This window comes from Mobula birostris, chromosome 12, assembly GCF_030028105.1.
Source record: "Mobula birostris isolate sMobBir1 chromosome 12, sMobBir1.hap1, whole genome shotgun sequence".
In the NCBI taxonomy this organism is placed as follows: domain Eukaryota; kingdom Metazoa; phylum Chordata; class Chondrichthyes; order Myliobatiformes; family Myliobatidae; genus Mobula; species Mobula birostris.
Genome location: NC_092381.1, coordinates 65,204,445 through 65,221,941, shown reverse-complemented (window position 1 = coordinate 65,221,941; position 17,497 = coordinate 65,204,445). Strand labels below are relative to the sequence as shown.

The 17,497-nt window shown below is 40.3% G+C and overlaps 1 protein-coding gene across 5 annotated transcripts in view; it reads right to left on the bottom strand.

The window, feature by feature from the left end:
* The window catches only part of odr4 (odr-4 GPCR localization factor homolog), a 100,246-nt gene that overhangs the window by 33,315 nt on the left and 49,434 nt on the right, over nucleotides 1-17,497 (bottom strand). For all 5 annotated transcript variants that reach the window (XM_072273960.1, XM_072273959.1, XM_072273958.1 and 2 more), the window contains 5 exons: nucleotides 16,520-16,654; nucleotides 11,752-11,847; nucleotides 11,348-11,389; nucleotides 6,940-7,068; nucleotides 4,884-4,965 (listed from right to left, as the gene is read on the bottom strand). In XM_072273960.1, the coding sequence (XP_072130061.1) occupies nucleotides 4,884-4,965; nucleotides 6,940-7,068; nucleotides 11,348-11,389; nucleotides 11,752-11,847; nucleotides 16,520-16,654 (484 nt within the window). The remainder of the gene's footprint in view (nucleotides 1-4,883; nucleotides 4,966-6,939; nucleotides 7,069-11,347; nucleotides 11,390-11,751; nucleotides 11,848-16,519; nucleotides 16,655-17,497) is intronic.

Sequence of the window (17,497 nt, the reverse complement as noted above, 5' to 3'; positions counted from 1 at the left end):
CCAAACCTTCCAAATTTTCAGGAATGCCGACCACTCTCAAATTGGATCTCTGTGACCGATTTTTCAGGTCATCTAGCTTTCCCTTCAGAAATGCATTTTCGCTCTGCAATGCTGCAATGGCGGCTTCGGCACTCATCAGTCGGTCACTGCAATCATTCAGGTCATCTTCAACTTCACGAATGCATTTGTCGCACAACATGTAATAAGACATAATTTGTTCCATGGTAGCATTCACTGGTGACAAAGCATCTTCAAGTTCCCTTTTTAGGGCAGAATGCACCGCTTGCGTCATGTCAGTAAGAAGTAGCAAACGAAGCCTTTCCAATTCATTGGGCAGTGCAGGTCCAGGTCCAGCAGTGCGCAACGGCGCCATTACTGTAACATCAGCTTTCTTGCTCGAGGCTTCGCTATCTTGTTCCCCAGTTGTACTTCGAAGGTACATTTTATTTGCCATTTCAGTGCCCAGCAACGTCCCGGGTTGTTCACAATGTTAAATATTCAGTTATCTCGAGCATACGGCAAAGACAAACAGGTAGATTTTCAATAAAAATCGGGAGCCACGCTAACACGCACCCACTCACTCCATGCTCAACCCAGAAGTCCAATCCTAAGAACTTTCTAAAGGGGCACAATTGAGAGCGTCCTGACTGGTATGGGAATTGTACCTCCTTTAATCGTAGGACTCTGCAGAGAGTGGTGCGGACAGCCCAGCAAATCTGTAGATGTAAACTTCCCACTATTCAGGACATTTACAAAGACAGGTATGTATAAAGGGCCAGAAGGATCACTGAGGACCTGAGTCACCCCAACCACAAACTGTTCCAGCTGCTACCATCTGGGAAACGGTACCACAGCATAAAAGCCAGGACCTACAGGCTCTGGGACAGCTTCTTCCACCAGGCCATCAGACTGCTTAACTCATGCTGACATAACTGTATTTCTATGTTATATTGACTATTCTGTTGTACATACTATTATAAATTACTATAAATTGCACATTTAGATAGCAACATAACGTAAAGATTTTTACTCCTCATGTATATGAAGGGTGCAATAAAAATTCGGGCATGTGGCCAAGTGGTTAAGGCATTTGACTAGCGATCTGAAGGTCGTGAGTTCGAGCCCCAGCCAAGGCAGCACGTTGTGTCCTTGAGCAAGGCACTTAATCACACGGTGCTCTGCAACGACACTGGTGCAAGCTGTATGGGTCCTAATGCCCTTCCCTTGGACAACATCGGTGTCGTGGAGAGGGGAGACTTGCAGCATGGGCAACTGCTGGTCTTGCATACAACCTTGCCCAGGCCTGCGCCCTGGAGAGTGAAGATTTTCTAGGTGCAGATCCATGGTCTCGCAAGACTAACGGATGCCTTAAATAAAGTCAATTCAATTAATATTTTTTTTTTATCAGTCTTCACTGTGGAAGACACTAACAGTGTGCCAGATGTTGTAGTGTGTGAAGGAAGAGAAGTGGGTGCAGTTACTATTACAAGGGAGAATGCACTCAAAAAGCAGAAAGACTGAAATGTGCATAGTCACCCAGACCAGAACAACTGCACCCTAGGGTTCTGAAAGAGGTAGCAGTAGAGACTGTGGAGATATTAGCAATGATCTTTCAGGAATCTTTGGACTCTAGTATGGTTCTAGAGGACTGGAAATTATAGACCAGATAGCCTGACCACAGTGGTTGGGAAGATGCCGGAGTCAACTGTTACGGATGAGGTTTTGGAGTATTTGGTGACACAGGACACAATAGGATGAAATCAACATGGTTTCCTTAAGAAAAAAGGAATCCTTTGAGGAGATTACAAGTAGGATAGATAAAGGGAAATGAAGTGGATGTTGTATATTTAGATTTTCAGAAAGCCTTTGACAAGGTGCCACACGAGGCTGCTTACCAAGTATTACAGCATTACAGGAAAGTTACTAGCATGGTTAGAGCATTGGCTGATTGGTAGGAGGCAGTGAATAAAAGGATCCTTTCCTGGTTGGCTGCCAGTGACTAGTGGTGTTCACCAAGGGTTGGTGTTAGGATTGCTTCTTTTTATGTGGTATATCAGTGACTTAGATGATGGATTAGATGGCTTTGTTGCCACATTTGTGATGATACGAAGATTGGGGTGGGGCAGGTAGTGTTGAGGAAACAGGTAGGCTGCAGGAAGACTTGGACAGATTAGGAAAATGGGCAAGAAATTGGCAAATGAAACACAATGTTGGAAAATGAATGGTCATGCACTGTGTTAGAAGAAATAAACGTGCAGAATATTTTCTGAACGGAAAGAAAGTCTAAAAATCTGAGATGTAAAGGGGCTTGGGAGTCTTTGGGCAGATCACCTTAAAGGTTAACTTGCAGGTTTAGTCAGTAGTGAAAAAGGAAAATGTAATGTTAGAATTCATTGCAAGAGGTCTAGAATGTAAGAAGAGGGATGTGACGCTGAGGCTTTATAAGGCACTGGTGAGGCCTGACCTTGAGTACAGTGAACATTTTTGGGCTCCTTATCTGAGAAAAGATGGCATTGGAGATGGTTCAGAGGAGGTTCACATGGATGATTCCAGGAATGAGAGGGTTATCATAGGAGGAACATTTGATGGCTCTGGGCCTGTAATCACTGGAATTTAGAAGGTTGAGGGGTGATCTCATTAAAACCTTTTGAATGTTGAAAGTCCTAGACAGAGTAGAGGTGGAAAGGATGTTTTCCCTGGTGGGGGAGTCTAGGACAAGAGGGCACAGCCTCAGCATAGAGGGGCATCCATTTAAAACAGATGCGGAGAAATTTCTTCTGCCAGAATTTGTGGAATTTATTACTAGAGGCAGCTGTGGAGGCCAGGTCGTTGGGTGTATTTAAGGAGGAGATTGATAGGTTCTTGATTGGGAACGGCATCCAAGGTTACGGGAAGAAGGTTGGTCAGTGGGGCTATGGAAGAAGAAAAAAAGATCAGCCATGGTTGAATGGTGGAGCAGACTTGATGCGCCAAATGGCCTAATTCTGCTCCTATGTCTTATGGTCTAATTTGTATGCCAGACAGAGGTCAAAACATTTCGTTTGTGTTTCATTTGGCAAGCTGCCTGACAAGTCGGAGTCATGAAGCACTGCAGCACAGAATCAAGTCCTTCAACCCATCCAGTCTGTGCCAACTATTATTCTGGCAAGTTAGACCAAGTTGTCCACGGACCATATGCCATTTGGCACTCCAGAACAATGCAGTTTAATGTTACACTTTCCCTGACCCTCCAATCACCTTGTGGACTTAAATCTTTGCTCCTCCTATGGCCCCAAAGCTGATTACTCAATAAACAAATCCTCTAATTACTAAATTCCCACACTCTTGGATGATCCTGTTAACCATCCCACAGAATCTGTCACCCTCATGCTGGCCAAACTAACCTTTTCCCCCATTCCCCAACCCCTGGTTCATCCATTGGTCAACACTCACTCTTTCCTAGAGCCCAGGACCCAATTCACAAGTGCACAATAGGATTCAACTACACAGACTAAGTCTCTATCCTTTGATGGCTAACACACTTCCACCTCTTCATCTCATACTCCATTTCCTTGAAACAGCTTATCTGACAGTCCCTTGACCCAGATTCTCAGGTGCCTAAATTCATTCCAATACTCTGAGTTAGGAGATTTTCCTCTGTAATCTCTTAGATGGGCATTTTAATCTGTCTGCTCCAGAAAGAATAAAGGAAATTGTTCAATTATGGTTCATTGCTGCGCGAGGCCCTTCTTGCATCAGTAGACCACCACTGAAAAACTCATTATCACTGCAAAATAATTTATTATCTATAAAAATGCACCTCAACTTTTAGGATCTGATTGAAGCCAGTAGAAGTAAATTTTGGTAGCAGAGAACAAAGCTTTATTACTACCATAAAGAATGTTTAGCACTTTGAGGTCCTCACCTTCAATAAATAATGGATAAGAGGTTTAAATCTGCAGTCAGCAGCAAGCAAGTGCTAGAAGATCAACAGGACTACAATTCATCAGGAAAAGTAGTGTATATTGCTCTTTAAGTGTCATTATAACTCACTTGTTGACATTAAAATTAAGCAGTTATAATGCAAACAGTAAATTTTTGATCGCTGAACATATGCACGAATATTTGTTTGACACACCCATTAAAGTACATGGATAAAATCTAATACTGCAGTAGGGAGACTGATGTCAAGTATCCCATTAAGCTCTAGGAAACACTGATGTCTAGGAAGAGAGGTTGGGAACCACAGCACAAAGAAGCACGATGAAATGTCACATCATCGACACCTGGTCAGTATAACTGAGACAGCTTTATAGCCCTGTGGACTAACTCACTGTAAAATCCTACTGTGAATTATACAAATGATAGATGAAATAACTGGTTGAAGTAACTGTGAAAAGGGCAATTTGATTAGTTATAAAAAGCACGAACATCCTGATAATTAAGGAACCAAATGGTTGAAGTAATTACCGGATACCACCAGCAGAAATCTGAATATAAGAAACATGAAATTATAGCAGCAAAAATTGGAATAAAGAACTAAGCAATGACTATGCAAAGAAAAGTTTAAAAAGGTTTCCTTATGAGATGAATAGCAAAAGTGTCTCAGGAGATCAATCAATGAAGAAGACCCCTGAGTCAGGGACTCATAGAAGAACTCACCAAGAATGAATCCCAGGTAGTTTATCTAGAATGGGAAATACCTCAACACAAAAGGAATGTGAATCTAAATAAATAATGAGTTATATAGAAGCTATATAATTAACCTTTGAGTTCTATGAATCATTCACAATGAATAGAGAAGTATAATTGTAAGGCAAAGTCATTGTCTGTTATGTATTTTATTGGTAAAATACTTTCATTACTACAGCACAGATGTGTGCAATGGCTAAGCAGTCACTTACCGGTATTTCTGTTTAAAATTTGATCCTCAAATACCATTTCACAGCGAACAAACACAGTGTTCAGTACGTCTCTTTTCAGTGACTGAAGAAAAAATTGCTTTAATTAGTTATTAGTTCGGATGGTACTAAAAATATACAATTTTACATTAATTACATATTATCCTGTGCTTAAACCTAATTAAATGACAAACTTTGTATTACAAATGAACACTTAACTCAGTCTTCCATCTCCAAAGTAATCAATAGTTAAGGATTGGAGACATAAGTACATTAAGTTAACTAGAAATGTGCTTAAAAATAAAGTAATGCAGAAGTTAAGTACCAGGTTTTGCAGTTGAAGTTGGTTGAAAATATTTTGATAATTAAGTGTGAATATTTTGATGCAGTAACTAAAGATTAGGCTACGTCCACACTAGACCGTATAAATCCGTAACCGCAGCTTTTTCTCTTCGTTTTGACCCTCCGTCCACACTGAAACAGCGTATTCCTACCCTGAAAACAGAGCTTTTCTAGAACAGAGTTCTCCAGAGTGTGTAAATCTCAAAACACCGGTTGGGCTGTGTAGTGTGTATGGGGTAACCAGAGCTTTTTAAAAATGCTGTCATGACGTGCCATAACAGATGGTGGCAGCAGGACTGCATTTCATTGTTTCCTTGAACGCAACCTCCAACGCCACAACAACAATGGCCGACGGCTTCATGCATGTATTGTTTACTTTACTGTCTACATTAATAGCTGCTTTTTCCAGCAGAGGTTTTCTTTGGATTCCTTGAAGACATTGTTGAAAACTTATTTTTGCTGTTGTTGTTGGTATTCTAGTTTTTGACCAAAGGAAATAGCACGACACTGCCGCAGAAACAGAAATAGTATACCATTTCCTCTTCGCTTGTTTTCTGTAGACGTGTCCTGCGCATGGAGGAGATTCGCCCAAATACCCATTCTAATGTGGACGGAGGTATTTTCAAAAACGCCTGGTGTGGACGCCTATCATTTTTACGCGAAACTGGCGTTTTCAAAATTATCTGGTCTAGTGTGGACGTAGAATAAAACTAAGAACCAAAGTCAATAAAAACAAACTTTTTGGATACCCACATTTTAAAGGAAGAAATGAAATTCACTGCTGATGTTGAATAATGTCTTAAAAGGTTCATAATCTTTAATATTTTTGCAAGTCCATCTAATGATACCATTGAAATGGTAGACAGTAAATCACTTTCGAGGTTTAGATGCAGATTCCATATCAGATGTTTTAGGATGCAATATTTACACAGGACTTGAGCCAATATAATCCATTCTGCTGATTTCACACCCTTCTATTATATTTATTCCACAAGGAATGTACCTCAGGTCTGTAATCTTACTGGAAAGTAATCTGTGCACCTAACCTGGATTGTCATTCCACTGGTTGTATTTTGAATCGATCCAAGGCCATTAAATTGAAATGAAACTGAATTTGATGACAGAAGAGTTTCACTCTGGTATTTGGGAAAGGGAGAACAACTCATCTGATAAATCAACCCTTTGGGAATAACATCTCTGAATATGCTCCTATGTACTCAGGCATATTCAGAAATTTACAGTGAGGTATTTATCAAAGTACTAACATTTCAAAAACACATCTCATTTAATTCGGAAGAGAACTTAAAAAACTGCCACTGTTAAGCACTGCACTTTACAGGGAAATGTTACAGTGGACACATTTAAAAAGACTTAAGTTTATATCTATTGAAAAATTATCCTCAGCTTTCTCTGTGCAATAAATTACAATTAGATTTTTACAAACCTCAAAACTGTAATTATTCTAGAGTAGGGGTTCCAAATCTTTTTTTATGCCATGGACCAATACCATTAAGCAAGAGGTCTGTGGACCCCCAAGTTGGGAACCTCTGTTCTAGAGACAGAAAGAAAATACATATGGAGCTCAGAATTTGAAGTTCTTCACTGTCTGCCACTCAAAGGAAAAAAATACTTCCCTGTTTATTTTGTATCTTTGTTGGAAGTATTTCAGTTGAGAATGAAAATCTTTTAATCACTTTGCTCAAAATAAAAATCATACCTGGATGGCATCTTTCACTTTTGTTTTATTGCCATGAAGATAAGCTCTACAGTGCACAGTACCCTTCACAGAAAGAGAGCTACCACAGCTTTCTATAATAGCTGAAGTATCTTCTGGAGAGGTAGGAACCTTAAAAGTATAAGATTTAAGGATTTAAAATATAATTTATACACAATGACATAGGTAAACATATTCAAAAGCAATAAATAACCAGGTCAATCAACATGACTATAACCAGGTCAATCAACATGACTAGGAAGAGAAAATATGGACAGTATCATTCATCAAAGATCGTGCAAAAGAAGACGAGAGTAACACTTGGATCGTTCTTCAGTTCAATTGTGCTAGGCTGTCCACTGCTGCTATTACTTTTCATTGTGAGAGATGGGCTTAATACCACAAAGACTTTCTCCTGGCTGCATTCAGGCTGCTATAATATTGTGCAGGTCACGGTAAACTGGGAGGTAGGTAGAAGGGAAAGCAGAAAATCTAAAATGTTTTAAGAGTGAGCCAAGAATTTGAAATTTGGAACTCAAGAGAACCATTCCTGTTCATTGCTATCCCATAAAAACTGTTTCATAGTCTTTTTTTTGGGGTGGGGGGGAAGAATTCTTCCTCCCCACTATTCAAAACAATGCCCATTATTCAAATGTACACAGAATATTTTTATTTATGCATGTATGTTTGTATTTGGCAATAGAGCATGGAGTAGGCCCTTCAAGCCACTCTGCCCCAGCAACCCCAATGTCCTTTAGGGGAGGAATCTTGCCGTCCTTACCTGGTCTGGCCTATATGTCACACCAGACCCACAGCAACGTGGTTGACTCTAAAATGCCCTCTGAAATGGCCTAGCAAGCCATCCAGTTGTATAATAAGGAATGAACCCAGATGGACAAACTGGCATCGACCTAAGCACTGGAAACGACAACAGCAAAATCAGCCATGTTGACCCTACAAAGTCCTCCTTACTTATATCTGGGGACTTATGCCAAAGTTGCCAAGACTAGTCAAGCAACAGTCTGACATAGTTGTACTGAGAGAATCATACCTTACAGTTAACATTCTAGACTCCAGCATCACCATTCCTGGGTATGTACTGTCTCACCGGCAAGACAAACCTAGCAGAGGTGGTGGCACAGTGGTACACAGTAGAGAGGGAGTTGTTCTGGCAACTCTTAACATTGACTCTGGACCCCATGAAGTCTCATGGCTTCAGGTTAAACATGGGCAAGGAAACCTCCTGCATTTACAACGTACTGTCCTCCCTCAGCTGATGAATCAGAGGAAGCATTGAGGGTGGCAAGGGCACAGAATGTACTCTGGATGGAGGACTTCAATGACCATCACCAAGAGAGGCTCAGTAGTACCACCACAGACCGAGCTGTACTGGTCCTACTGGACATACCTACAAGACTGGGACTACAACAGGTGGTGAGGGAACCCACAAGAGGGAAAAACACACTTGACCTCATTCTCACCAACTTGCCTGCCGCGGAAGTATCTGTTGACAGTGACCACCACACAGTATTTGTGGAGACTAAATCCTGTCTCCACATTGAAATGGTACTACTGAGCCTTTTCTGGTGATGGTCATTGAAGTCCCCCATCCAGAGTCCCCTATCCTGTGCCCTTGCCACCCTCCACCGCATTCTGTGGCACTACCACCGTGCTAAATGGGACAGACCGAACAAATCTAAACAGCCCAAGACTAGGCATCTATGAAGCGCTTTTGGCCATCAGTACCAGCAGAATTGTACTCAACTACAAACTGTAACCTCCTGGCCTGGCACATCTCCCACTCTAACATTACCACCAGGCCAGGGTTCAAAGAAGAGTGCACGAGGGCATGCCGAGAACAACACCAGGCATACTTCAATAATGGATCAGATCTAAGCTCTGTACTCCTGCAACATCCAACCGTGAATGGTGGTGAACAATAAAACAACTCACTGGAGGATGAGGTTCCACAAATATACTCATCCTCAATGATAGAGGAACCCAGAACACCTGTGCAAAGGCTGAGGCATTTGCAAAAATCTTCAGTCAGAAGTGCTGAGTAGATGATCCAGCTCGGCCTCCTCCAAAAGACCCCAGCATCCCAGACGTCAATATGCAGCCAATCAGATTCACTCCCCATGATATCAAGAAACCATTGAAAGCACTGCATACTGTGAAGGCTATGGGCCCAGGCAAAATCTTGGCAATAGTCCTAAAGACTTGTGCTCCAGAACTTGCTGCGCCACTTGCCAAGCTGTTCCAGTACAGCTGCAACACCAGCATCTGCCCAGCAATGTGGAAAATTGCCCAGGTATGTCCTGTACACAAGAAACAGGACAATTCCAACCCAGCCAATTACTACACTATCGGCCTACTCTCAATCATCAGCAAGGTAATGGAAGGGGGTCATCAACAGTGCTATCTTGCAGCAGCTACTTGGCAATAACCTGCTTACAGATACCCAGTCTGGGTTCCGTCAGGCCACTCAGCTCCTGAACCTCATCATCTCCTTGGACCAAAGAGCTAGATACCAGAGGTGAGGTGAGAATGATAGCCCTTGACATCAAGGCAGTCTTTGAGTATGGCATCAAGGTGCCCTAGCTAAAATGGAGTCAGTGGGAATTAGGGGGAAAACCCTCTGCTGGTTGGAATCACACCTGACACAACGGAAGATGATTATAGAGGTTGGAGGTCAATCATCTAATCCTCAGGATCTCACTGCAGGAGTTTTTCAGGGAAGTGTCCTCGGACCAACCAACTTCAGTTGCTTCATCAATGATCTTCCTTCCATCATAAGGTCAGATGTGGGGATGTTTGCAGATGACCGCACAACATTCTGCACCATTTGTGACTCCTCAGATAGTGAAGAAGTTCATACCCCAATGCAGCAGGACCTGGACAACATCCAGACTTGGGCTGACAAGTGGCAAGTAACGTTCGAGGTACGCAAGTGGCAGCCAATGACCATCTCCAACAAGAGAGGCTCTAACCATTGTCCCGTGACACTCAGTGGCATCAGCATCACTGAATCCCAGTCCTATCAACATTCGAGGAGTTACCATTGAGAGGAAACTGAAATGGTCTAGCCATATAAACACCATTGCTACCAGGGCAGGTAAAAGGCTAGGAATCCTGCAGCGTGTAACTCACCTTCTGACTCCCCAAAGCCTGTCCACCATCTACAAGGCTCAGGTCAGCAGTGTAATGGAATAGTCGGCACTCGACTAGATGAGTGCAGCTCTATCAACACTCAAGAAGCTTGACACCATCCAGTACAAGGCAGCCCACTCGATTGGTACCCCTTCCATGAGCATCCAAACCCTCCACCACTGACGAACAGTTGCAGCAGTGTGTACTATCTACAAGATGCACTGCAACAACACACCAAAGTTCCTAAAGCAGCACCTTCCAGACCCATGACCACTACCATCTAGGACAGGAACAGCAGATACCTGGGAACACTACATCTTGGAAGTTTCTCTCCAAGTCACTCACCACCTTGATTTGGAAACATATCGCTGTTCCTTCACTGTTGCTGGGTCAAAATCATGGAATTGCCTTCTTAACCGCACTGTTGGTGTACCTACACCTTAGGGATGACAGCAGCTCAAGAAGGCAGCTCATTTCCATCTTCTCAAGGGCAACTAGGGACGGGCAATAAATGCCTAGTTAGCTGGCAATGCTCACATCCCCTGAATTAATAAATTAAAAACTGAACTTTGAACTGCCCTGAGCTATAATAGCATTGTGCCAACCGCTATGCTACCATGGCACTGTACACTCAACTCTTCTGATTAAATCACAGAGTTCTGACCTATATATTATAATAAAACTCCCACCTGGTTAGTCTGGGCCCCAGTAAACATGACAGCAGATTTAAAAACAAAAGGGGAGTAAATCAATAAGAGATATTTCAATTTTGTTAACAATCCATTGCTTGAGTAAGCCAAGATATCCATGTCTTTTTCCGCTCTAAAGGTACTGATTTTCTGGGATTCCAATATTCCAGTATTATTTTATACGTACATGACATGCAGTTCCTTTTTTATTTTTAACTTTGAATTATATCTTTTCACAATTATGCAAAATTAACAATAACATTAACTATACCTGACTTTTTCTATACTTAAAACTTCCATTTCTATCATATCCTAAAAGCCTATGTGTACAATGGGAAGTAATAAAGCACTAAATCTATGTAACGTATTTTTAAAAAGTATAAAAATCAGAGTAAAAGTAATATATGAAAGTGTGATCACATCAACCCAATTTTGATTTAAACATCTCAATTTAGATGTTTAAATCAAAATTGGGTTGATCAACATCTCAAAAAACATCAATATCAATGTTCAAATATTTAAAACATTTTTAAAGAATGGAACTTTAAAAAATTTGTACTCAAGGTACTAACAGGAGCTGACAGGAACTGAACTTCCACAGGTGTTTTCTTTTTCTGTGAAAATAATACAAATATAGATCAGTGTATATTTAAAAATGAGAAATGTGGATGATGTGCAACTTGGACCAATATCTGCACTAACAAGACGCTGGCTAGTGTATCATAAGCATTGTTTGTTTGCTATCGTATGTATCATAATAACTATTTCATATGCTTTTAAAATGCTTAAGTAGATCTGCCATTATTAGTATTATGAATTATAATCTAAAGAAAAACATTGTCATTAATGGAATCCAATTTCAGAAGAAGCATACAATGCTAACATTTTACAGAAAAAGATGGCAGTACTGTGGTCTACTTAATTATGCATGCAGCCAGAAATAACAAAATCAAAAATTATTATTGAACTTTCTTACCAATCCTTCGCTGATTACGCTTTCTGGGTCTTTGTAAAGTCCATTAACCAGGTAGTTGCACTGCATCATGTTTTTTGCCCAAGCCTTGAGACCTTTCTAAGGAAGGATATGATGGAAGATAAAATACCAAATAAATAGAATAACTGCAAAAATATTAAGAAATAAGTTGACATCCATAACAGTTCAAAACTACCAATTGATTTATGTACAACTGCTTTCTTTGTTGGACAATGAAATAAACAGCTTTCTTCATCATTTTTCTCTAACATAGTATTATACATGTCTTCAAATTATATGGCTGGGCCATTTTTGAAAATAAAATGTACTTTCAACAATCTCTATCAGAAAATAATAACTGTGAAAATAGATGTTCCAGAGACAAATATAATCTTCAAATTTGGAGACTTGGATATAAAGAATTATTAATTTTGTTTTGCAAGCATCTAAATTATTTTTCTGATTGGTGTTACTGGAAAAAATTACAAATGAGCATATAGAATAATAGGAAACAGAAAAATCTGATAATACAAGTCGAAGTTACCAATTTTGCTACTTCTTCCTTAGAAATGTTTTACCTTTGATTAGGGATCTTCCCCTTCACAAATCTGAAGGTATTCCCAAGTCAGCAGCATTTCAAGTAAAGGAAACTTGGTAACCAAGAGCCTTTGGTAACACACACAAAATGCTGCAGGAACTCAGCAGGTCAGGCAGCATCTATGGAGATGAATAAACAGTTGACCCTTCACCAATCCCCTTTCATTTCCAGTCCTGATATCTCTTCGCCCAAAATGTCAACTGTTGATTCCTCTCCATATATGCTGCCTGACCTACTGAGTTCTTTCAGCATTTTGTATGTTACTCTGGAGATCCAGCACCTGCAGAATCTTGTGAACTTACAGCCCATTTCACACCTCTTTGATTGACTACAATGCGAAGTCAGGAAGTTACTTACATTAGCTTTCTTTGTTTACTCCCTTACAAAATATGCACTCTGATCAATACAATTTTGTCAAGGGGAAGAAAGTAATAGTTACATCACACTAATGATTCTTTGACTTCAGGTCAAAAATCTCTCATTTGCTGTTTAATTTTTCCATTTTTAAGGAATTACAATACTTTCCTGACATTATGCCTCAATGAATGATGTAACATAAATTTAGAACAAACACAATGGTAAAATCTTATTCTTCTTTGATAGGAAACCTTTGCACAATTTATGGAAATAATACTGTGTATTTCAAGCTTGTTTATTGTCATTCAACAGTACACATGTATAAAGTTAAATGAAACAATATTTTTCAGGGACCAAGGTGCAAGGCACAGTATATATACTGCATCACATACAGCACATAAAATAGTATTAACACAATTATATTCACAGCTGAAAAAAGTATTATGTAGATGTACAACTCGATATAAAGTGCATATCCCATACTGCTAAATAAACAACAGTATTACTGCCACTGACACTGTCATAACTAATATGTACAGAGTGGTAGCAGGGTGTTCAGAAGTCTCACAGCCTGAATTTGTACTTTTCTTCTCCAAACTGAGCATTTCATTTCTCAGTTATTTATTTCTCTGGAATAATTCTCTCTCAACATTGATACTGCCAAGATCCTCGTATCTGTCATCTCAAGGCTTGACCAGTATCTGGCACCGCAACTCTACAAACACAACTTATTTTATTTTATGTTAAAATACTTTAAATTATCCATTCACTTCTGTGGCTGCTGAACCACAGAACCCAAATTTTCCAAAGAAATGCTGCAGGTTTTGCAAATGCAAATTTCATAAACTTTTTGAGAAATGTTCATCAGCAATTTCCCAGCTGCACTCTAATACTGACCCCTGATTGAGTCTTATAGCAGAATGCAAATCTCCAAACGCCCAGCATTTAAGCATCTATATAACTATTTCGCCTTGTAAAGTTATATGTTTTTTCTAGAGAAAAAGAAAACAGAAAAAACCTACAGCACAATACAGGCCCTTCGGCCCACAAAGCTGTGCCGAACACGTCCTTACCTTAGAAATTACCTAGGGTTACCCATAGCCCTCTATTTTTCTAAGCTCCACGTACCTATCCAGGAGTCTTTTAAAAGACCCTATTGTATCCGCCTCCATCACCATCGCTGGCAGCCCATTCCACGCACTCACCACTCTTTGCGTAAAAAACTTACCCCTGACATCTCCTCTGTACCTACTTCTAAGCACCTTAAAACTGTGCCCTCTTGTGCTAACCATTTCAGCCCTCGGAAAATGCCTCTAACTATCCACACGATCAATGCCTCTCATCATCTTATTCACCTCTATCAAGTCACCCCTCATCCTCCGTTGCTCCAAGGAGAAAAGGCTGAGTTCACTCAACCTATTCTCATAAGGCATGCTCCCCAATCCAGGCAACATCCTTGTAAATCCCCTCTGCACCCTTTCTATAGTTTCCATATCCTTCCTGTAATGAGGCGACCAGAACTGAGCATAGTACTCCAAGTGGGATCTGACCAGGGTCCTATATAGCTGCAACATTACCTCTCGGCTCTTATACTCAATCCCATAATTAATGAAGGCCAATGCACCGTATGCCTTCTTAACCACACAGTCAACCTGCGCAGCAGCTTTGAGTGTCCTATGGACTTAGACCCCAAGATCCCTCTGATCTCCCACAATGCCAAGAGTCTTACCATTAATACTATATCCTGCCATCATAGTTGACCTGCCAAAATAAATCACTTCACACTTATCTGGGTTGAACTCCATCTGCCCCTTCTCAGCCCAGTTTTACATCCTATCAATGTCCCGTTGTGACCTCTGACAGCCCTCCAAACTATCCACAACACCCCCAACCTTTGCGTCATCAGCAAATTTACTAACCCATCCCTCCACTTCCTCATGCAAGTTATTAACAAAAATCACGAAGAGTAGAGGTCCCAGAACAGATCCCTGAGGCACACCACTGGTCACTGACCTCCATGCAGAATATGACCAATCTACAACCACGCTTTGCCTTCTGTGGGCAAGCTAGTTCTGGATCCACAAAGCAAGATCCCCTTGGATCCCATGCCTCTTTACTTTCTCAATAGGCCTTGCATGGGGCACCTTATCAAATGCCTTGCTGAAATCCATATACACTACATCTACTGCTTTTCCTTCATCAATGTGTTTAGTCACATCCTCAAAAAATTCAATCAGACTCGAAAGGCACGACCTACCTTAGACAAAGCCATGCTGACTATTCCTAATCATATTCTGCCTCTCCAAATGTTCATAAATCCTGCCTCTCAGGATCTTCTCAATCAGCTTACCAACCACTGAAGTAAGACTCACTGGTCTATAATTTCCTGGGCTATCTCTACTCTCTTTCTTGAATAAGGGAACAACATCCACAACCCTCCAATCCTCCGGAACCTCTACCGTTCCTATTGATGATGCAAAGATATTCGCCAGATGCTCAGCAATCTCCTCCCTCGCCTCCCACAGCAGCTTGGGGTACATCTCATCTGGTCCCAGTGACATATCCAACTTGATGCTTTCCAAAAGCTCCAGCACATCCTCTTTCTTAATATCCATATGCTCAAGCTTTTCAGTCCGCTGTAAGTCATCCCTACAATCGCCAAATCCTTTTCCATAGTGAATACCGAAGCAATGTATTCATTAAGTACCTCTGCTGTCTCCTCCAGTTCCATGCACACTTTCCCACTGTCACACTTCATTGGTCCTATTCTCTCACATCTCATCCTCTTGCTCTTTCTCTCTAAATCTAATTAATTTTGAATTATTTTGAGATATTTAGGAATCTTAAGAGGCTTTTGCAGATATCCAAATTGTTTAGAGGCTTTGATCATGGAGCTTATGGACATAAATTCAAGGGCTTAGCTTGCTTAGGCCTAACCATGTGACCAGAAAGCCACGAGCCGAGCGAAGTCATTTCAGCCATAATGAAGCCATGTTTGGTTTGGTAGTTCAATTAAAAATGCACCATGGGCAAGTACAAGACCTAACAGCCAGGGCCACTTAAAGCTATCAAAAAATTCCAGGCCATGGATTTCAATTGTAAAGCTAATGAGATTCATGTCACTGAGTGGTTGGTTCAAAGATCTTGACCTGTTGATCTTAATAGTTAAATAGCAAAACTTGGACTCAATTTCTCTCTTCTGACTGTTGTTCATCTAAACATGTTCTTCTCCCTGCCCTTGTACTCAATATTCACTTCCATCCTATTCCTCTTTTAACATCAAAAATATTTCTGCTTTAATGACTCTATTCTACATTCATCCATTCAATTCCCACCTGCTTGCTACTCTCCTCAAAATAGGATTCCTTTGCATTGCTTATACCTGAACAAATTACATTTACTATTTCTACCACAAGTTGCAGCATCTGAGGAGCTTTTCACTTTCTTGTCTAATATACCATTGATCCTTCAACAATGTGTTTTACTCAAGCATTACTGTTTCATTCATTATAATTTAAACAGCTGCAAAGGGCTTGCATCAGTACTACATTCTCTCTTAAATTTTGGAAGTCTTCTCTCAAATATTGCATTTTTTGCTTCTTTATATTGGCAAAATACTACAGAGAAATTGGGCGACTATTTTGCTCAATGCCACTGCTTTTCTCCCAAAACTTCCTCAGTTTTCCTTTTAGTATTCAATGAAACGCAGTTACAATTTTTGAAACAACAGAGAAGTTCATTACAAAAGTAGAAATTTTGAGTCAGGAAGTCCTAATCAATACAAAAATAAAAAGCAACTTTAAATAAGTAGCATACCGAAGGACCCTTGTCAAACTGATTCTCTGCTGTTCCGGATATTGGAATACGAATATCGATATTGATGGTAGATTCCACAATTTGCCAGGCTGATGTGAGGGTGCTAGATTTACAATCTAGCAATTTAGTAGGAGTCTTTAAAATACAAGAAAATTAAGATTTGTTAATAAATGTTACTTTCATATGAATTATTATATGACTACTTGGCAAATGCAGTAATAAATATGACATGCTTAAATATTCCTTGCATTCTCTATGAGGTACTCTACCCTTGAGTTTTTAGACCAAAGTATTATAGATTTTTTGCATTAATTGTTATTCTGTTATCTGGATTTATGCCTGATATATTTCATAAACAAAGATGAGTTTAAAAAACTCTGAAAATGTGGATTCACACATATCCAATCACCGAATAGCATATACCATGAGTTCACCCTGTTTTGAAAAGACACAGAAAATTAAGCAAGACCAATAATGAGGTTTTGACAAATGTAATATACACCATCTCCTAAAGTATGGTGCTCAAAAATGAATGTTACTTCAACCACGGCTCAATGTTTTATAAAAGTTATCATATAGAAACATAGAAAATCTACAGCACAATACAGACCCTTTGGCCCACAATGCTGTGCCGAACATGTACTTACTTTAGAAATTACCTAGGGTTACTCATAGCCCTCTATTTTCCTAAGCTCCATGACCAGGAGTCTCTTAAAAGATCCTGTAGTATCTGCCTCCACCACCATTGCCAGCAGCCCATTCCACGCACTCACCACTCTCTGCGTAAAAAACTTACCCCTGACATCTCCTCTGTACCTGCTTCCAAGCACCTTAAAACTGTGCCCTCTCGTGTTAGCCATTTCAGTCCTGGGAAAAAACCTCCACACGATCAATGCCTCTCATCATCTTATACACCTCTATCAGGTCACCTCTCATCCTCCACTGCTCCCAGGAGAAAAGGCCAAGTTCACTCAACCT